The 22,986-nt window shown below is 31.2% G+C and overlaps 2 protein-coding genes across 3 annotated transcripts; one reads left to right on the top strand and one right to left on the bottom strand.

Annotated features, from left to right (window-relative positions):
• LOC109331103 (probable beta-D-xylosidase 6) lies at nucleotides 9,255-13,320 on the top strand. Its single transcript, XM_019565398.1, has 6 exons — nucleotides 9,255-10,008; nucleotides 10,361-10,527; nucleotides 10,619-10,716; nucleotides 10,826-11,170; nucleotides 11,589-12,005; nucleotides 12,640-13,320. Exons 1-6 carry the CDS (start codon nucleotides 9,319-9,321, stop codon nucleotides 13,245-13,247), a joined length of 2,325 nt encoding a protein of 774 aa, XP_019420943.1. The 5' UTR covers nucleotides 9,255-9,318; the 3' UTR covers nucleotides 13,248-13,320.
• Nucleotides 18,283-22,601, bottom strand: LOC109331107 (uncharacterized protein At4g37920, chloroplastic). 2 transcript variants are annotated; one of them, XM_019565406.1, is made up of 7 exons: nucleotides 22,356-22,601; nucleotides 21,041-21,318; nucleotides 20,468-20,633; nucleotides 19,902-20,146; nucleotides 18,776-18,963; nucleotides 18,444-18,690; nucleotides 18,283-18,413 (listed from the first exon to the last, which is right to left on the bottom strand). In XM_019565406.1, exons 1-6 carry the CDS (start codon nucleotides 22,549-22,551, stop codon nucleotides 18,465-18,467), a joined length of 1,299 nt encoding a protein of 432 aa, XP_019420951.1. In that variant the 5' UTR covers nucleotides 22,552-22,601; the 3' UTR covers nucleotides 18,283-18,413; nucleotides 18,444-18,464. The 2 variants fall into 2 exon arrangements, with proteins under 2 accessions (XP_019420951.1, XP_019420950.1); XM_019565405.1 differs by having other exon boundaries at nucleotides 18,283-18,690.

Genomic DNA, 22,986 nt, shown 5'->3' on the forward strand with positions numbered 1-22,986 from the left:
GCCAAATTAAACCACAGTGGTAAGTACTGTAATACTCAAAACTCACATGCCAGAATAGTTTCATAATAATATGTGCAAAAAGGGATGTTCATTACAATAGATTCCAAAAATGATATCATTAGATTCCCCTAGCTTACTTGCATTTTCATCCAATAATTTTTCATCTAAAAGTTGCAGCAGCACTGCACCAGTGTCAAATATTTGATCAATAAATTTGTATTCAATTCATATTAGTTTTATGCTTTAATCAGCAATAATCAAATTTATAAACTTTGTCAATGAACTTTATAATAGAACATTGTTCGATTTATGTAATCAACCTCACCCAATGGAATAAATGTTTGATTGTTGTATATGGATTATTGTGAATGTTATGACACAAGGAACAAAGACCACTTCTCGTTTTCAATTGGAGTGGTGGAAAAGAACCAAAAGAGATGTGATATAGACCTTATAAATTTAATGTACCATCTTTGACTCAATACCAAATTTGTGTTATTTTTAGTTGAAGAATCTGCTACACGGTTATCCATCTAGTAGTAAAAGTGGCACATAGTTTGTTCCTTCTGATTCTTAGGTCAGGATTCCTTACAACATCAAAACTTTATTATAAAAGATTCGAAGACGAATATATAGGACCTTGCTGGGGAAGTACGTACCAAAGTTTTATTCTTTTTCTGACAGGATTGGCATATGGGTAAATAAAAATATTGAGGTATAGACTAATGGAGAATGTGGTTTGCATTTTTTTGAGAATCTAGGTTGTTGTTTACATTCCAGTTTAGTAAAGGGATTTGTTTTTTCTTTTAGAAAAATGTGAGGAGAATATATTCCAACAAGTTCATCTCAATGTTTAAACTCATTTTGGTAGCACAAATAAAAAAATCATCTTGGAAACCGACCTACACTATTCGTTGGTCATGGGCCTGAGTTTATTATCTTGTATAATAGTTAGGCTACCAACCTACACTAGTTGAGAATTCAGTTGCTCAATGTTGCTTCAAGCCCAAACTTAATGGATTATACAATACTGTGTTTAGCTTTGTGCAACTATTACACAAAAAAGCATGTAGAGATTGCATACTCAAGCAATAATTGCACATAGTTTATATATATATATATCCACATTCACTTGATTATACAAATATTTGATATTTTTAAGTTGGAATAGAAATACAATGAAATATAAAAATGTAAGGTAATTTGTATGGGCTATTTGATAAACCGTAAAGAGTAGCATATTTGAAGTGGCAAATTAGTCGAGTTTAAAGTAAAAATAAATAAAACGACAAATTGAATCTGTCTATATAATGCATTATCTTATTTTTATATAGTTAATGAGACAATCATACTGTATCTTACAAATGTGAGAATAAGAAGAGGGGATGAAATAGGAAAATGTTTAAGCAACACTACTGGTATAGTTAGTGTCTTGTAGCTTGACATCAATCACATGAAAAAATCATTCATCAATACTAATCAATTTACATTCCTAAATAGTATCTTATCCAAAATAAAAGTTGGAGATTTGTTTTTCAATATTATTTATTTTAAAAGGAAATGAATAGTAAATATATGATCCTCATCGATAAAATCTATTTATCAAGAAACACAATACATGAGCTCTTTAAACCTTATCAAAACTTAAATATTGGATACTAATCATCCATGCAGGGGAGGATCTTCTCTAGGACAGGTGGGCAGTTGCCCCCCCTCAAATATTTCAAAAATATATTATAGAGATATTGTTTTTGATATATTTTAAAATTTAACAACAAAACTTAAGAATAAGAGTGTAATATTTATGTATTATTAATGTAAAAATTTATACACATTCACTACATCATTCATCATCCATTTAGATTAATTTTTTAAAGAGTAAATAAAGATTGAATATGAATGTACGTGATGAAGTGAAAAAGTATAAATTTATTATCATATGCCTATGAAGTCATGACATGATTACTTATGATTTATTTGTTTCTTGCATGAAATTTTATTGGTGGACGTTGTTATTCTTTGTTAGTGGACTATTTTTTTATTAATTAATTTTAGTTGGGTTATTCCATTGCTATGTATGATATTCTTAATTTCGTTATTTCTATCTTTATATATTTTTCTCTTAAAAAAATATTTGTATCAATCTCAAGCATATATTATTTTGATTCTCTATTTGAAAGGATTGAAAAACTAACTTTATGCTCGATTTTGAGTTTAAAATACATATAATGTTTATAAGAAATAATAAACTTATTTGTGCTTAGGAATATTTGGAATTTCTTCGTAGATTTGTTATGTTATATTTTTATCATGTTTCTTGGGAATTTAAACATGAAAGAATAACTCATTTTTACATTAAAAAATTATATATATTCTAATGATTTCATATGTTATTTATGTAGAAATCATAATGCTGCCCCCTCTAAAATTATGTTCAAGATCCGCCACTGCATCCATGGGTAACAACGCTAGATAAGTGTCCATGTTGGATTCCTTTTCAATCATCCTCTCGAAAACTCATTCTGCTATGTTGAACTTTTCTGCATTGTTTCAGAGCTCTACATTTTCATGTCGTTGCCTATGATGGATCATGTTTCAGAGCTCTACAACACTGTATGAAGGATCGAACTGAAATTCGAATAAGAGTTGAAGGACCAAATGATCTATTTTCCCTATATATTCAATGCATGATACAATTATATTTTATGAAATTGACATACACCCATATAATCTAAATATTTTAATTTGATAAGATTGCAAGAAAATAAAAATTGAGTAAAATTTCATAGGCATTACCTCATTTCATTGATCTCCTTTGACTATAGCACTAATAGAAAATAGAATTTTAACATTGAAATTTTAAGTAGGTTGTAAAATAACCGAAATTTTAAAAATGACTGGCAATTTTTAAATTAAATCTTCATTTTCAAAGTCAATTGTTTAATAATAGGCACAAAAAACTTTTCTTAAAATTTGGTTTATCAAATAACTATTGATGGTAATTGGATGAATTTGGATGAATATGGATTTGGATCATAACAAATAGATGAAAAGCCATTCACCAATTTATATAAATCCATAAAATTAAATTTCTAAACTATTCAATCCATCCATATCCAATGGATTCCAACATTCATTCCATCCATATATCAATTTTTATGGTTTGGATGTATGGATATCAAACCCATTTTTTTAATTTGGAGTAAAACATTTTTTGAAGGAAAAATTTCTTTACATTTTATTATTTAATAAAGCATTTTTAAAAATCAATTTAAAAATATTTTTAAAATGGTTTAAAAAAATACTTTTTAAAAAATCTCAATATTTAAATTTATTGGTGAAAGTCTAAAAGACAATAATGTAGGTGAGGTCATAGATACTGTATTATCAAATCATGCATTTCTTCTTGTGCTCAATCATGACACAAAATGTTATATCAATCTTTATTGAAACTTTTTGAAGGAATGCTTTCATAAAAACAATACTTTTGAAAAAATCTTTTTGTTAGGAAGAGAGTAGTTTATGTCACTAATATCAAAACTAGTTTGTTCAGTTGGTTCAACCACTAAATCGGTGAATCAATCATAATACCGCTATGATACAATATTTATAACGGTCATACAATTATACTGGTAAAAACTTGTCATACATTTCAAATGAATTGTATCGGCCATACTGGTTGGTTTTATTTAATTTTTTTAATAAAAATGATTTATTTTTACCAAAATATTTGTATGGATGATCAAACATACAACTATTATATTTTTATACATCTAAAACATGGTCTATAACATACATTTTTAACAAGTGATATAAATAAAAATAGATATTTTATTCTTTAATGATATTTCAACATTAATATTAGTATAAAATATATGAATATCTAACTTCACCGGTATGCGATTTAACAGTGAATTACTAGTTGAACCACCATACCACTATACGAGTAATGTGGTCGGTTTGATGACCGATACAGTATTAATAACATTTGTTTATATTTTGCACGTTGGGTTCCATAGCAAAGTTGAGTTTGCATGTTGGAGTAAAACATTTTTTGAAGGAAAAATTTCTTTACATTTTATTATTTAATAAAGCATTTTTAAAAATCAATTTAAAAATATTTTTAAAATGGTTTAAAAAAATACTTTTTAAAAAATCTCAATATTTAAATTTATTGGTGAAAGTCTAAAAGACAATAATGTAGGTGAGGTCATAGATACTGTATTATCAAATCATGCATTTCTTCTTGTGCTCAATCATGACACAAAATGTTATATCAATCTTTATTGAAACTTTTTGAAGGAATGCTTTCATAAAAACAATACTTTTGAAAAAATCTTTTTGTTAGGAAGAGAGTAGTTTATGTCACTAATATCAAAACTAGTTTGTTCAGTTGGTTCAACCACTAAATCGGTGAATCAATCATAATACCGCTATGATACAATATTTATAACGGTCATACAATTATACTGGTAAAAACTTGTCATACATTTCAAATGAATTGTATCGGCCATACTGGTTGGTTTTATTTAATTTTTTTAATAAAAATGATTTATTTTTACCAAAATATTTGTATGGATGATCAAACATACAACTATTATATTTTTATACATCTAAAACATGGTCTATAACATACATTTTTAACAAGTGATATAAATAAAAATAGATATTTTATTCTTTAATGATATTTCAACATTAATATTAGTATAAAATATATGAATATCTAACTTCACCGGTATGCGATTTAACAGTGAATTACTAGTTGAACCACCATACCACTATACGAGTAATGTGGTCGGTTTGATGACCGATACAGTATTAATAACATTTGTTTATATTTTGCACGTTGGGTTCCATAGCAAAGTTGAGTTTGCATGTTGGAGTAAAACATTTTTTGAAGGAAAAATTTCTTTACATTTTATTATTTAATAAAGCATTTTTAAAAATCAATTTAAAAATATTTTTAAAATGGTTTAAAAAAATACTTTTTAAAAAATCTCAATATTTAAATTTATTGGTGAAAGTCTAAAAGACAATAATGTAGGTGAGGTCATAGATACTGTATTATCAAATCATGCATTTCTTCTTGTGCTCAATCATGACACAAAATGTTATATCAATCTTTATTGAAACTTTTTGAAGGAATGCTTTCATAAAAACAATACTTTTGAAAAAATCTTTTTGTTAGGAAGAGAGTAGTTTATGTCACTAATATCAAAACTAGTTTGTTCAGTTGGTTCAACCACTAAATCGGTGAATCAATCATAATACCGCTATGATACAATATTTATAACGGTCATACAATTATACTGGTAAAAACTTGTCATACATTTCAAATGAATTGTATCGGCCATACTGGTTGGTTTTATTTAATTTTTTTAATAAAAATGATTTATTTTTACCAAAATATTTGTATGGATGATCAAACATACAACTATTATATTTTTATACATCTAAAACATGGTCTATAACATACATTTTTAACAAGTGATATAAATAAAAATAGATATTTTATTCTTTAATGATATTTCAACATTAATATTAGTATAAAATATATGAATATCTAACTTCACCGGTATGCGATTTAACAGTGAATTACTAGTTGAACCACCATACCACTATACGAGTAATGTGGTCGGTTTGATGACCGATACAGTATTAATAACATTTGTTTATATTTTGCACGTTGGGTTCCATAGCAAAGTTGAGTTTGCATGTTGGAGTAAAACATTTTTTGAAGGAAAAATTTCTTTACATTTTATTATTTAATAAAGCATTTTTAAAAATCAATTTAAAAATATTTTTAAAATGGTTTAAAAAAATACTTTTTAAAAAATCTCAATATTTAAATTTATTGGTGAAAGTCTAAAAGACAATAATGTAGGTGAGGTCATAGATACTGTATTATCAAATCATGCATTTCTTCTTGTGCTCAATCATGACACAAAATGTTATATCAATCTTTATTGAAACTTTTTGAAGGAATGCTTTCATAAAAACAATACTTTTGAAAAAATCTTTTTGTTAGGAAGAGAGTAGTTTATGTCACTAATATCAAAACTAGTTTGTTCAGTTGGTTCAACCACTAAATCGGTGAATCAATCATAATACCGCTATGATACAATATTTATAACGGTCATACAATTATACTGGTAAAAACTTGTCATACATTTCAAATGAATTGTATCGGCCATACTGGTTGGTTTTATTTAATTTTTTTAATAAAAATGATTTATTTTTACCAAAATATTTGTATGGATGATCAAACATACAACTATTATATTTTTATACATCTAAAACATGGTCTATAACATACATTTTTAACAAGTGATATAAATAAAAATAGATATTTTATTCTTTAATGATATTTCAACATTAATATTAGTATAAAATATATGAATATCTAACTTCACCGGTATGCGATTTAACAGTGAATTACTAGTTGAACCACCATACCACTATACGAGTAATGTGGTCGGTTTGATGACCGATACAGTATTAATAACATTTGTTTATATTTTGCACGTTGGGTTCCATAGCAAAGTTGAGTTTGCATGTTGTTTTAATGGTAAAAAATATTTTTGTTTTTATTTTTTTGAATCAATTGAGTATTCATCAAAATGGATATACTCATGTATATATATTGGATATAGTGGATGAATTTGAATTCATCTATTATCAATATTATCAATTGAATTATATTTATTTAAATTCATTAGCCGTAACAGATGAATTTGAATAAATTTAATTTGGATGAATTTAGATAAATTGCAGATAACTTTGTCACCTTTAGAAACAATCATTGCAAATTTCCCCAATGGCTTGATTTCACTAGTCCTCGTAAGAGGGAAAACTTACGTGGGTAGTGTAGTTTGACTACACTATCCCACGTTTGATATATGTTTCAAAATATTTACGGAATTAGTGTATTTTTTAGGAAACTCGTGGATGTGATCCACGATTTTGGGGAAGTCGTGGATCAGGAGTGCGACTTCCCTGACATAGTCTCTCTCCTTCATGAAAGTTGTGTTTCCCATCTACGACTTTCATTTTTTTTGTAGAAGTCGTGTACACTAAACACGACTTCCATTGTATATAAATAATAAAAATACTATGTAGCCTAGTGATTTTTATGGGAATCTAGAGGTCCATGGTTCAATACCTAATTGTTTAAAACAATATAAAATAAAAATGTATAAAATTCAGTAATGAATATAATACAATGTACTCATAGTGTATTAGAGTAATTGTACAAATAATATATGTCAACAAAGTTACAAAAAAATAAAAATAAAAAATAGCAATGGGTGAGTGTTGAACCATGGACCTCTAAGTTCCCATAAAAACCACTAAGCTACATATTACTTTTATTATTTATATACAATGGAAATGATGTTTAGTGTATACGACTTTTAAAAAATCTATGACTTCCCCAAAGTCGTGATCACATCCACGAGTTCCCTAAAAAATACACTAATTCCATAAATATTTTGAAACATATACTAAATGTGGAATAATGTAATCAAGCTACACTACCCACCTAAATTTTCATAGTAAGAGCTGTCCTCTCATCTTTTCCGCATAACCAATCATGACTTAGGATCTAGCTTCAATTCCTTTTTCATTCAATTCTTTTTGTTCCTTTTCTTTGTTAATTATTTTTTATAATAATGAAATGATGAAAATAATTTAAGGAGTGTATGAGAATGGTAGATATTAGAGTTGTATATTTATTTTCCTTTGAACGGTTAAAATGTGATATCCATCATTAATACTCTTTCTTTTATCTCTTGAAGCTTGAAAGACAATTCACAATTATTTATTCCCCCTAATCTCTCTTTGTTATCACTAGATAAAACAGTTTTTTTATGAATTATTTAACTAATGAATCACATTAAAGTTGGAAAAATGGTAAAAATATCATAATCTCTTTCCTTTCTAAATCGAGTTGAGATATAGTAGTGCTCATTGGTAGTGTTAGTATCTTCCATCTTCAAAGAAAAATGATGGAGGACAATCTATAATGAATGTTGTTTTTTCCCTTAACCCTTTTAAGTAGGACAAACCAAATCAACCAAACATTTTATATCAAATAACTATATAATCTTGATTTTTTTATTGCATCTAAGTATATGTTGAAACAATACACAAATATTTCACATAAAAAATGCCTCTTTGTAAATAAATAAACAATTAAGTTTCAGGCTGTATCTCAAATGTGATTATAACTATATATATAGATATTTGGCATTTCAATGTTATGTTATAATTGGTATATCACAATTATTCACCTATATATTATTCAATGTGTTATTAAGTTGTTAGTGTTTTTGTTAGTTTGTTTATTTGCTTGTTCATTTCTTAATTTATAGCTATTAATATTATTTCTTTAGTAAGCAATTTGATACCGAAAATCTCAACCATTTTGGTTTTGATAATGATGAGAGGAGTTTACATAAATAATTCAGAAAGATAAATTTTAAAATAAGTTAATTTAGGATTCAATTTGGAAAGTCAACTTTTAAAATAAAACTTTAAAATAACCGATTTGAAAATATATATTTCAACCTTAAGTTTATTGACTAGCCAATTTAAATGAACTTTTCAACATCATTCAACCACTAGTTTGAAATGTTATAGCTTTTCACATCCCAAAAATCATATTAACTAAGGAAATGATTTGGAAATCCCATTTTAATTTTAATTTTAATTTTAATTGATCAAGAAAGTCTTTTGCCACTAGAGTAGAGAATAAAACACATTGCAAACTCATTTTAGAGTAGTAAGAGATATGAGAGTGATAATGAGGTAGGATAAGGTTTCTGATTTTGCCTGTACTAGAGTAGAGTGGTGATGATGGGAAATAAGGGTAAAATTAGTAATAAGGCCTGGCTAGGAAGAAGGAAAAGTAGATGGGAATAAATATTTGATATGTTATATGTTGTTCTTTTACTTAACTGTGAAAAAACATAAGGAAATGGTACTATGAGTATTGGTAGGGTACATTTTTCAACTCAAAAACTTATTTGACAAACCAAAATTATAGTATAAAGTAAAAAAAAAACAATTAAAATAGTAGAGACCAAAATGGCATTCTGTTATCAGATTTGTATTTATTGCTGCAATCAATATTAACCCTTGAAATTCTTATTTTGTGGTGAAATAAAAATAGAATAAAATAAAAATGGTATAAATAGCTAGATCAACTGAGAAAACTAACTATAACATATTCATAGGCCTAATCTATGTCACTGTCATTATGTGCAGTAAATGAGTGAACTGAAAAGTGAAAACACTTCTGAAGAAAAGTAAAGAATAATGTCTGAACAATGGAGTTCTTTTCTCTTCTTCTTCTTCTTCATTCATCTCTTCCATTTTTCTAAACCCACTTCACTTCCACAATTCCCATGCAAAAAACCACATTTTTCATCATACCCATTTTGCAACACTTCCCTCTCCATTCCCACAAGAACTCACTCCCTCATTTCCCTTCTCACTCTCTCTGAAAAGATCCAACAACTCTCCAACACCGCCTCCTCCGTTCCACGCCTTGGCATCCCTTCTTATGAGTGGTGGTCGGAGTCTCTTCACGGCATCGCACCCAACGGCCCCGGCGTCAACTTTAACGGCACCGTTTCATCTGCTACATTATTCCCTCAAGTTATTCTCTCTGCTTCTTCTTTCAACCGTTCTCTATGGTTCGATATTGCTTCGGCTATTGCTGTTGAAGCACGCGCTATGTATAATGTGGGTCAAGCTGGGTTGACTTTTTGGGCACCGAATATTAACATTTTCAGAGACCCAAGATGGGGAAGGGGTCAAGAAACACCAGGGGAGGATCCTATGGTTGTTTCTGCTTATAGCATTGAATATGTAAAGGGTCTTCAAGGTAATGGTAATGGTAATGGTGATGGTGATGAGATTATGGTGTCTGCTTGTTGTAAACATTTCACTGCTTATGATTTGGAAAGCTGGGGCAACTTTTCTAGATATAGCTTTAATGCTGTTGTAAGTTTTTATCTCTTTATTTTTATGGATTTCTTAGTTTGACTAATCAAAATAAGAGGATCTAACCATTTGATCAATGTTGTTTGGTGGTGTATTTTATTATAGTTTTTTGATATCATTTCCTACTTGATATCTCTGATTTCGGTATTCAAAGTTATAATCCAATCAATTCATTCAAAAGAATCAATTCAATGCATTTCTTATTAAAAATATGACATTTATGTTATTCTTTTAGCTTCTGACTTCTTGTCATTGAAAAGAAGAATATATAGAGTGGGTCAAATGTAAGAAATGTGTTTTATATTGTACAATAGAGTCATGGTTGGTATCAATTGGTTGGTTGTGCATATAGGTTTCGGCGCAGGATTTGGCAGACACTTATCAGCCGCCTTTCCGAAGTTGCATTCAGCAAGGGAAAGCTAGCTGCTTGATGTGTTCCTACAATGCAGTGAATGGTGTTCCTGCTTGTGCTAGTGAGGACCTTCTGGGAGTTGCTAGAAATAACTGGGGGTTTGATGGGTAAAACATGCCTTTCAGGAGTTTTCCAATTAACTTGATTGGAACAAAAAGAACTTTTATTGATTGTCATGATTCATGGTTTCGACTGTAGGTATATCACCTCAGACTGTGACGCTGTGGCCACGATTTATGAGTATCAGATGTACACAAAATCCGCGGAGGATGCTGTTGCTGATGCTCTTAAAGCAGGTATTTTTGTTTATCTACGTTAAATGCATGGTTTCATTGAATTCATTGCAGCTACATCATATGAATTGGATGGTTTCCAAGACATTTTGATTCATTAAATGATTTTTAGGTGTGGATATTAACTGTGGGACATTTATGCTTCGGAATACTGAATCCGCAATCAGACAAGGAAAGGTAAAAGAGAAAGACTTAGACAGAGCCCTTTTCAACCTTTTTTCGGTTCAAATGCGCCTTGGACTGTTTGATGGAGAACCTAGAAGAGGCAAGTTTGGCAAACTCGGGCCCAAGGATGTTTGCACCTCAGAGCACAGAGCACTGGCACTTGAAGCTGCAAGGCAGGGGATTGTACTCCTGAAGAATGATAAGTTACTTCCCTTGAGTCAAAGTACTGGTGTCTCCTTAGCTGTCATTGGCCCAATGGCAGCTACTAACTTTTTAGGCGGTGGCTACTCAGGTATGATTTTCATGCTGGAGCATCATAATTTTTCCATCTTCATTTGTTTTTTCATTTAACTTTACTTGCATTATATACCCTTGCTTAGGCTATTCTTACCCTTCAATCAGTTCAATGCCAATGGTATATATATGTCCACAGCACATTGAAGCTGAATTACCAAAATACAACTATTACGGTGTTTTCCCAGAAACTTCATTTTTATTTTCTAGCTTAATTGAAGATCTGATCGATTCAAGAGATTATACTTTAGAATGTCTATTAATCCCAGTCTCGAAGTATTATAATCCATAGTATCCAGTGAAGAGTGAAAATTATTTCAATATTTAGACATGTATTTGTATCCCTTGCAATTATTACGTTGTTTTCCCTGCTAATTCCTGATACTGAACCATATGATTTTGTACCTATAATGTAGGAATTCCATGCTCCTCAAAAAGTTTATATGATGGACTTAAGGAGTTTGCAGAGGAGATAACATATGTTTCTGGTTGCCATGATGTACCATGTCTTTCTGATGATGGTTTTGCTGAGGCTGTTGATTCTGCAAAAGGAGCTGATTTTGTTGTTATAGTAGCTGGGCTTGACCAAACACAAGAGACAGAAGATCATGACCGATATAGTCTTCTCTTACCTGGTAAGCAGATGGACCTTGTATTATCTGTTGCCGTCGCTAGTAAAAATCCAGTGATTCTAGTTCTTACTGGTGGAGGACCCCTTGATGTCTACTTCGCCGAAAAAAATCCACTAATTGCTAGTATTCTTTGGGTTGGGTACCCTGGTGAAGCTGGTGGAAAAGCACTAGCTGAAATTATATTTGGAGAGGTCAATCCAGGTGTGTATAGTTACAATTGAAAATGCTGCTAGAAATGGATGTCCTTTGTATATTGTGAATATTTGAAATTAGGGTGAGGATGTTTGCACTTGCAATTGTGGACTCATATACTTTCCATTAACTAGTTTTAATTGCAATTTCCTCAATAAAATGTGAATAGATGAATAACAATATAAGTAAGGTTTGACTAGAATAAAAACTACTGTATAATTAAGTGCAATTTATGAAAGTGAAATCTAAAGTAGTTAGTACTTAGTAACTTGTGTGAATATACAATTACAAGGGAAATAGTCTCACTTTTGATATTATACCTGCTTATTGTCGAGTCTCAACGTTGCAGTAAAGCTTGCTGCCTTGGGACGTGGAGTAGTCTGTGGGGTGAGGCTGCCTACATAAAACCTGCCCAAACTCCATCAGAGTCTTGTGCATTCAGCACCCTTTTTACTATTGTTGCCATGAAGTACTTCAATTTAAAATGTTAGCTGTATGAAATACTTGAATTTAAAATGTTAGAGCTGTACGGAATACTTGAATTTAAAATGTTAGAGCTGTATGGAATACTTGAATTTAATATTTGGTAGATCAGTGGTCCAAGTCAAAGTTTTAACTACGAAGATGGTTTTCATTGATGTAGGTGGAAGGCTGCCAATGACCTGGTACCCTGAGTCATTTACCAAAGTCCCGATGAACGACATGAGCATGCGAGCTGACCCTACTCGTGGTTATCCAGGAAGAACCTACCGATTTTATACTGGAAGTAGAATATATGGATTTGGGCATGGCTTAAGTTATAGTGATTTCACATACAAGTTCTTATCATCTCCAACTAAGATTAATCTGTCTAGAGCCACCAAAAACAATCTCAGGAAGAGTTTATTAAGCCAAAATGGGGAAGAGGTTTATGGAGTTAACTATGTTCAAGTTGACGAGTTGCAAAATTGCAAGTCATCGAGTTTCGAAGTGCACATTTCGGTGATGAACCATGGTGATTTGGATGGCAGCCATGTTGTGATGCTGTTCTCTACATGGCCAAAAGTCATTGAAGGTTCTCCACAAAAACAGTTAGTTGGGTTCAACCGTCTACATACTATTCCTTACAAATCTACAGAAACAATCATTTCGGTGGATCCTTGTGAACACTTAAGCTTTGCAGATGAACAAGGAAAGAAGATATTGCCCCTTGGAAGTCACATTTTGAGTGTAGGTGATGTAGAGCACATGGTTTCAATTGATATTTTTTGATGCCTGATAAATGTCAACTATGTAATTCATTGTTAGCTTGACATTTTGCTAAACAAAATTCAGTTTATAGAATCCAAAACCTTAGTCTTGTATAAAAATATGAAACTTTGGACATAAGATGTAAGTACTAGGAACCTATTTGTTTTGCAGGGTCCTCCTTCAAACATATATCTAAACTGTTCTACATGCATGATGAGTTAATATGGCACAAGCTTTGGCTTTCCATTATACCTGAGTTTACATATTCATTCTCAATACACAAATGGATGATTAGGGTCATTGAAAGGAGTTTGTGGAAGAAGCATTGACACCCTGAAATTGATATGATGAATAATGGTGAAATATTTGTGTTGCCTTTCACTAAGAATAGTAATAATAAGAAAATCATGCTTTTGGCCCTTGTAAATAGTAAACAGTGTACTTGATTATTTTATAGAACTGTTGAAGATTAAGGTAAAAAGTAAAGTAGTTTAGTACTCCTATGAAACTCAACGTGGTGCAAGCAGTGAGAATATATTGAAGAATGTGATTATGCATGCTAGCTACTGTTTTCTTATTATAGAAAAAAAAAAAGCCTATAAACTTTATAGATTGTTATTGCATCATTTACCATTTATATTTAATTATGACTGATTTTTAAAAAAAGTAATATAAATGAATGATATACTGAATTGTATAAATCTTTATCTAACGGGTATAGATATTATACTTTTTTTATTATTAATTTTTATAGAGCTTCCTTAACATAGGGAATCCTTATACACATGGGCAAAGATACCATTATAGGAGGAGTGGTGAATGACTAAGTTCAAGTCATAAATGCTTTCCATATTTTAGGACAAGATTAAAGTTTGTTAATTGTTGTATATTTAAGTTTTAATGAAAAAGAAAAGCAGTTACAATGTAAAAGCAATGCCTTTTGTTTTTATGTAATATGAACTCACATGGTACCTTTGTGTAATTAATTTGCATATTTTAGGACTGTGTTTTGTTCCACAGATTCTCTTTTGTTCTGCCAACTCTAAACAACTTTCATATGAATTAGCTTGGTGCTGAGGTGAAAGTATACGTGGTTGGAGCTACTTTATTACTCCTAAAGTAGACAGCATAATCTTTTAGGGATTAATTTAGTCACAATTTTCTCTAAACAATACTAAATTAGTCATACAATATTTTTTGTGATCCAATCTGAGTGGGTGAAAACGTTTGGTCAAAAGGGAAAATACAAGAACAGGTAAGACTTTGCTCTCTTTTGACATTGACGCACATAAAATAACAACCAGTAGAGCAAGTAAAACCAAAACGTCACACTTTGGCTCTTTCTCGGTGTAAACATCCCGTCAGTTTTAGTTTTAATACGGTTATGTTGTGTTTACCACAATTATAAAATATTGTCGGAAATTATGACTCTTGTGATAACAATTACAGTCATAATTTTGTGGGATCCAAAACTGTAATATTATGGCCACAAATTAAGGTCCTGAAGTAAAATTTAAAAGATAGCTCCCAATATTGGACCATTTCTTTTCTTTTGATCATATGCCGTAAGATATTTAGCAAGATAATACATGTTCTACATTTGAAGTAGAGATTTTATAGCATGAAGTCACTGATCATGTATGCCATAAAATATTTTGCAAAATAATACGTGCCTTACACTTCACCTAGTGAATTTCTAACATGAAGTAATGAAGATAAGCATGCGTAGTAATTCCAAAGGAATTATGGAAAATCAATGAAAGAGCATGCATGATAACAACAAGAAGTAACTGCAACCCCTTCTACACAAGTCTATGATCCACGTGCAATTTGTTAAGAAATTTTCCCTCAATTTGTAATAATACAATAAATTCAAATGTATTATGAATTTAATATGTATGGACTGATAGTGTAACTATTTTTACACTGTCATCACATCTCTACTATTAATATGTTAGCTATTTTTGACTTTTAAATAAAAATATTATAAATCAATAGTGGATGATGTTTTGATAACATAAATTTTTTATACTGTTAGTACATAGATTTTAATCTCGTGTTATTTTAATTTAAAACTTTATATGTTAACTTTATTCTCCTATTTTTCCTTTGATGCTGTTAAATGTTAATATGCTTATTCGTTTTTGTTCCTAGCTGTCTAGCATGATCGTGCATTATTATTTGATAAATATCGTGCATCTTGTGACTAGACAGCCTGCCACGTCTCATTTTCTCAAGTAACACGATGTTGACACGTAGCCAAATCAGTGTTAAAACTTAAAAAAATTGGGAACCCTATTTTTCTAGTAAAAAGTTCAAAATAAATACAAACCCCGTGACGTAATCTAAAAAAAGAATATAAAAAATGTAAAAAAAGAATATATAGGGGGAGTGTATTATCGACCTTTCTAGAAAAACAACTAATTTAGATGTTAGAATTTGAAGTGTGAAGAGAACAAAACCCACATTCTAAAACCTTATGCTTATCATATATTACAAGAATATTAGAGGTGCATAAACTAATTCTGATTTCAGGGTGATAAAAAAACTGTAGTTTGTGCATCATTTGCCAGAAATGAGTGACCCAAAATATGCGTATCCCTACCCTGCTCAAGGTACCCTTCTACCCATCTTTCTTTTTTTGGTCTATTTCTCTCATAATTAACACCTCCATGTTATGTTATGTTATTGGACTTTGTTTAATGATAAAACAATGTTGTTTATGAATTCCTAAGGCTAAGGTAGAAGAAGCTTCATCCTCTGAAACAAGATTTTATTTTGTTTCATATGATAGATCATGGATCGATAGTGGATTGGTGGAGAGAACTGCCACTTTATCTTTTTTGCTTTACCATTTTGGAGATAAAAATTGATCTTATTTTTCAACTTTTGGTCATTCTGTTCTTTCTATTCCATTTATTTTCTTTTTGAATGGTTTTAGTTTGTGGGAAATGGTTTTGTTTGCAGGGTATTATCAAGGTCCTCCTGTAATGGCACCACCACAGTATCAGTATGCTGCTCCACAACCTGCAAGACAAACTGGTTTCCTTGAAGGATGGTAAGTTCTCAACTTTCCATTGCTATGCACAAGAGCAAAATTGTTTCTCATGTTAAATTTATCCATCTTCTTTTAGTACTTATTTTTTCTTCATTGCCACAATGAATCAAAAAACTTAATTATGTTTGTGAGTTGAATTTTGGAGGGGAATAAATGGAAATAGACGCCATGAGAGCCATGAAATATACGGGTGAGATGACTCCAGAACATTTTCATTCTTTGGTTTCCCTCCAAAACTTAACAGACAAATAAATCCTAAATCTCAACTTGTGTTAATTTGTTAGAATAGTGCTATTACTTACTCGGATATATGTACACACATAATTTCATATTCACAAAAGTATAAATGGTTTCACTTCATTTTCTACATAACCAATCAAAATTGTATTAGGTGTAAAATAATTACAATAAGAGTTTTCCTATCCATTTCAAAATCGATATTTTAATGACTTGATATATTTGATTGGTTATGCCTCTATGCAAGTCTTATTTCTTTTGATGCAGATGTTGTGCAAAATATGTCTCTTGGTGTAATTGACACATTTCTTTCTTTCTTTCTTTCTCTTTTAGTCTTGCAGCTCTGTGTTGTTGTTGCCTCGTAGATGAATGCTGCTGTGACCCCTCAATCCTATGTATCTTCTGATGATATGAAAGTTGCTGCGCTAGAGTGACAAATAAATGAAGAAGCTACAAATATACAGTTTGATGCTTCCAGTTTCAGCTGGAACATGTGTGGTTTGTCTAGACCCTTTATTTATTTTTTATTAACCTGGTTTGGTTTCTAGCTATTTCCCAACTTGGTCCTGAGATATGATTTGTAATTATGTGAAACTATTTTGTTTAAGATGATTGGAGATTGAACTAATGGTTTATATTCTGTACTCAAGATTTTGACTCTTTGGTGTTATTTAAAAATAGCTTCACCTAATCCAATCTAACCTTTTTATATTGGATTGAATTTATCCAACTTGTGTTCATTCCTATGAACATAGTTAGCGGTATATTAATATTTAGTTGATGATGTATATTATGTGATTAAAAAATAATAAGTAATTACCTATATTAATACAATGGTTGTTAATATTAACTGCATAAGTCTTACATCATTAATCAGATGCAAAAATAATATAAAGGAAAACTGAGTTTAAGGCAATTATTTCTTTACATGGTTAAAGCCTATATAGCCTATAGTGTTTACATCCTTATGCTTATTTTGGGGAGCAACAAAGGGATGTCATACATAAACTCAAAACATAGAACAATACCCCCTTGGTTATTCCAACAACGTTATTTTGAACGCTGCATATGCACTTTCAAAAGAAAAAAACGAATCAGAAGAACTCCATGTCAGAAGTTATTGAAATTATTGTTCGGACATGTTTGAGTCGAAATGCATATTTGTAGAAAATTTGTTTTGCAATAGTTGTTGGCCAGAATACAAACTTTAAAAAATTACATTCCGATAAAAGCAAACTTTGCATTACATAGTGTGATATACCTTGTTACTTTCGTAATTGATGTACGAGGTATGCTAATGTGATAAGGAATATAAGTGTATTGGGTGAGAAAGATGGAGAAGTGTAATTAGGGAGGAGAATGAGATTTGAAGGATAAATATATATGTTAATGTAATGAAAAAGGGAGGAAATAGTTGGAATGAAGATAAACATCATTTTGAAAATTGTATAAAATGGTCGGGCTTAAATTTTTAACTGAGGTTCAAAAATTAAATGTTTAAAGAAGGATGGGATTTTCCTACCTCCATAATCTAGCCTACCATCCGGGACTCTCGAGCCCATCAGGCAATTGAAAAATGTTTTTCTGATCAATCACATCAAATGACAACTCTTCCATAAGTGAAACAAACTTGGGCATCAGGAGCACAAACCTGTTTCAACTGAAGTACTCGGGTCAGGGTCACCAGATACTTAGAACACAGATTAACCAATAACCCATGGCTAACATTTTTCTTTGGTTTGATTTTACAAAAAAAAAATCTCAGAAAAAAGATTAAAACTTTTAAATGGAACTACTTCTATTTATATTGGTTCTACTCTAAATTACACTGCTTTAAAATGGTTCTATGTCATCATCCACCTTGCTCTAGTGAATACTTCTATAATTTTACACCTAGAAGTACAGTCAATAATTTCATCACATAAACCTAGTGGACAATCACCTTATAAATTAAACTCTTCTGATTTAGAGTCATCATCTTTTGTTTCACCTTTCTGAGCTGCATTTTTTGCAATGTATTCCTCTTCAATAGTCTCCTTAAGGATAAGCAGCCTCTGCATAACTACAGGTTGAGTCAATTGCCTGGCTTCCCTCAAATCTGTTTCTTCCTTATTCAGATTATATGCATCAAGCATGATCTTAATCCACTTGTGCAGCTCCTCCGGTGTACTGCTTAATCACGTTAAGATTAGACGAGTATTAGAACAATCACAAGTAGGATATACTTTAGAATGAAACAGTAGTATTTTCTCACGTGTATAAAGCATCAGGGTCCTTGGCTTCATTTCCATCACCAGGGGAGAAAGCCGTTGCTAACGCAGAAAATCGCTCCTCGGGATCGATAATGTTAAGCAAATGCTTGAGCAGCTTTATTTCTTTTGGTATGATACTCCTTAGGCTGCTCTTTGTGGTCTTGTACAATTGGTACATTATTTCTTTCACCTGCATAATAATGAGCGAGAATGTTGAGCATTAGAATGCAGCATTCAGCACAGACATGGACATAACAAATTCTAAAAATTGATGGATACGGAAAGACCTTGGAACTTATCAATTCCCAAGCAATACAACATTCACAGCCTTCTTATGTACAGAATTATGATTGAAGGGTAATGTCAAAGCAAAAGTTAGCATAGGATCTTTTTTTTTTGTCTTAAATCATTGAGTAATGCAAGTGAATTTCATTACAGAAAAGAGAAAAAAAGACCACTTCTTCAAATCCCAACTTTTAAGTCTTCCATATTATTGTAATCGGGTGTCTGAACCTCTAACAATACCAGTGATATAAAAAATCATGAACATTTTTATTAGTTAATGATGTGAATGTATAACTGATTAAAAGAGACCTTGACATGGTTTCTGATTGCATCTTGTTTATGCTTACCATTTGATTTAGATATATGCTTGCATCAAAATAAAAAATGAGTGTAGATTGCAGAACCAATGTTTGACATAGTTATCAACAGATTGAAAGTCTGACAATACTATAATACCTTGACTTGTCTAATTACCTAGATTTATGCAACCAAAATCATCAAAGAGGTGATCTTAAGAAACAGAAGAGTACGGTATTTGATTAATATTACATCTATCAACATTTTCAAGTCGTGTATGTAAAAACTTGAACAATAACAATGCACAAGACCAACTTAAAATATGCAGCACGGCCAGATAGCACCTGAAAAATAAATTTTAGATCTGCTTTTATAAAAAATAAGCTTGCAAGATGAACACATTCTACATGGTTTTATGTTTTCTAAAGCATCACTGTTATTGGCTAAGGCACAATTAGAGGCATTTGAGGGTCTTTTTGTTGGAAGAGGGTGGAAGGACAATAACAAAAGTACAAAACCATGGAAAATCATGTTTCAAAATAATACCTCATTCTTCATTGTTGTAGATTCTTTTGCTTTAGCCCAAGCACTGCTTATCAGCAATATCAAAGAAGAATCAAGTTCCTTTGCCTTTGCGAGGCTTTTGATCTTGTCACAAGCTACATCAATGGAAGGAGAATTGAGGATATCATCAAATTTGGCCTGGGCTGTATCTAATGTGTCCACAATCTCCAGAGTATTATCATATGCACTGACGGCTGATAAGCATCTAGTCCCAAGCCTGGCAATTGCTGTTCAAAAAATGGTCAATCATAAGTGAAACTTAAAAATGCAAGAATAAGCCATTAAAGCTCCATTTTTTGGCAGACATATTTTAAATATCCAAATCCAATATCTTCATTTGAAGAAGAAATATCACTCTTTATTTCTTCCAATTTAGTTGAAGCAAAATTTAAAGTACCAATAGTACAATTTTATCATGATCAGTTATTTTTTTTTATCATTTTTCAACTCTTTCTTTCTTGTGACTACTAAATTTAGAAAATATAGTCTTCCTGAGAAAAGGCTTAAATCAAACAAGTTCTACTCTTTTAGCACTTATACGTAATTACCATCACGATCCTCTAAGCTGTTGTATGTATCTGAAATAACAGAAAGGTAGCGGAAGAATTCTCCTGTGAAGTCTTTGCGCCTTCGTGTGACTATGGCATTAATGTCAGTTGGGCTATCTTGTATCTCCTTGAGAAGTTCACCATGTCCTTCCATTTCATCATCAATCTGCAATGCTTACTCCTGATCAAACAGAACCGTGGAAGAAGCTCTAAAACCAAGCAAGTGGGTAGATATGAAAGTAACTTTTGATTGAATGCTTTGTACCTTTTGTTTCTGACAAAAACTAGTTACTAAAGAAAGAAATAATATTTTATCTTATTACTAGTTTCGCAAGAACTATAAGGACAAAGTAACTGCACCATTATTGCAAAACAAGTAAAAATAGATGAGTTTTTGTTATTATGATACTTCAAACCAAAAAACTTTTTAAAACAACAGATAAGAAAAGGTTTCTTTGTTATTTTCCAACTTTCATTCAGTAACAAAAGAGTCTATTTCTTAAAAATAACTTAGCAAGGGAGCACAGTGGTGTAGAACATAAGAAAAATAAAGCATAATTGATAGTATTGTACCTTCTTCATCTTTCTCCCCAATGAAACAAATTTTTCCTTGATAGTTGGGTCATTCTCCATGTTTGCCCTTGTTTGGCACCTAATGTAGAAGTTATCCCTGTATTTATTCCACTCCTCCCTAAAGACCAGGTACTTCCTCCATTCCTTTGATTTGGTCTTCTCATTCAAGAAGAAATCTATCATTTTGTCACAAATTTGAGTCATAGTGTGACCATTTGCAATTTCAACCTCCTCTTGCTCCTCCACTTGAACTGTGGACGCATTGGTAGCTTGTGGACCTAAAAAGAATTTCGCTTTTAAGTGAGGCAACAGAAAAAAAAAACGACATCTAGAAATTATCCTGAAAAAATTCGGAACAATATACCAAGAAGATAAAAAAAGAAAGATTTATAGACAATCACTCTTCTTGTTGTTCGCTAGTGCAACAGGAAAAAAACTGCAACATACTAATTTCTTACATTATCAACAATTTAGAAAACGGTAGAGTAAGATGGTGCAGACCAAAGAAGTTGAGGAACAGTGAAAGCAATTTTTTGACCACTCTAGGCATCATTTGAAGAGTTTACTTAGGTATAATCAAGCCTTTTTCTATTAGGTGAGGCCAGCTACATGATTCAAGCGAAGCGATATGTACCATCATCTAAACTCGACAGACAAACTGGTTACCTCTAAACTGTCCTTGATGTTTTTTGCCTATAGTTTTTGTTGTCTCTATCTGGCTCTAATTACTGGGCTACTCTCCACATGACTTACTCTCATGTGGCTTCCACAAGTCTTCTCCAAGCAGGGACAGACCTACTCACAACTTAGCGAAGCGGACACCCCACTCAGCTGCCGAAATTTTCTACTGAATATGATATTCATCTGCCATTTCTACTTTATATATTTGTATGTTACTTTTGTCCTCACTACATTTGTACTTGTATGTGTTGCCTTTATCCCTACTATCTAAAATTTATGTATCCTTCATTATCTCTAAGTATGACTATCCACTTTAGGCGATATTCTAGTATCTTTTCTATCATAGGTACTAACTCAATTTTCTCTCTAATGCATTTATTCATTAATAATCATATCTTATCCTGTGTGTACATTCATCGAACACAAAATTCTCATCCATGTTACATAACTTATCTAGACAAGTAAAATAAAAAACCAAAGACTAGGTTTTTTCACAAATAAATACCATATAGCCAATCTTTTTCACAAACCCACTTTGAGCACACAAAAAATCCAGCATATGAAGAAATAAACAATACGGAACAAAGCGAGAGGAAAAGCAAAAGAACATGATAAGTGGGAAAACAATACTCACTGGGCAGAGAAGCGCATAGAAGAAAATGGGGTTTGAAGTTAAGAGTTAAAAGTTTTTTTCTTTGGTGATGGAAGGAAGGGTAAGAGATTGAAGCAGAAGAAGAGTAAGGAGTGAGAGAGAGATTATGATGGAGAGAGAAAAGGGTAGTTGTGGTGTTGAAGATTGAGGTAGAAACCTCATACCCCATTATTAACATCAAATTTTGCAAAGGATAACGAGGGTTACCTTTGTCGAATCCAATTCATACTATTATCATTCCTTTTTTTAAATATATAAGAAAGTTAAGTAATAGCATTTTGGTGCCCAGAAATTCCACTTATTTCATACTGGTCCTTCAATTTTTAAAGTCCAAAAAAATATATCAAACATGTCAATCATTATTGCATTAAATTTTAAGAATGAGATTTACATAAAAAAACACATTTTTTCAAGATTCCAAACATTTTTTTTTTGGTACATCGGAAAAAAAAAAAAAAGCAAACTACAACAAAGATAATTTGTCCATATGAAAGATATGAACCCCATCTAGAGGGACAGAGTCCCAATGTCTAACACTACAAATATTAGTTTGACTAATTTTGGACATAAAATCAACAAGCATATTCCCCTCCCGCCAAATATGGTGCAATTT

The sequence above is a fragment of the Lupinus angustifolius genome, chromosome LG17 (assembly GCF_001865875.1).
Source record: "Lupinus angustifolius cultivar Tanjil chromosome LG17, LupAngTanjil_v1.0, whole genome shotgun sequence".
NCBI lineage: Eukaryota > Viridiplantae > Streptophyta > Magnoliopsida > Fabales > Fabaceae > Lupinus > Lupinus angustifolius.

Excerpts from the sequence above, each read along its gene's own strand:
- LOC109331103 (XM_019565398.1), top strand. The coding sequence starts at position 9,319 with ATGTCTGAACAATGGAGTTCTTTTCTCTTCTTCTTCTTCTTCATTCAT. Across the intron at positions 10,009-10,360 it reads GATATAGCTTTAATGCTGTT|GTTTCGGCGCAGGATTTGGC; the intron begins GTAAGTTTTTAT and ends TTGTGCATATAG. Across the intron at positions 11,171-11,588 it reads TTTAGGCGGTGGCTACTCAG|GAATTCCATGCTCCTCAAAA; the intron begins GTATGATTTTCA and ends CCTATAATGTAG.
- LOC109331107 (XM_019565406.1), bottom strand. The coding sequence starts at position 22,551 with ATGTTAATAATGGGGTATGAGGTTTCTACCTCAATCTTCAACACCACA. Across the intron at positions 20,634-21,040 it reads TGGGGAGAAAGATGAAGAAG|ATTGATGATGAAATGGAAGG; the intron begins GTACAATACTAT and ends TAAGCATTGCAG. Across the intron at positions 18,964-19,901 it reads CTACAACAATGAAGAATGAG|GTGAAAGAAATAATGTACCA; the intron begins GTATTATTTTGA and ends ATTATTATGCAG.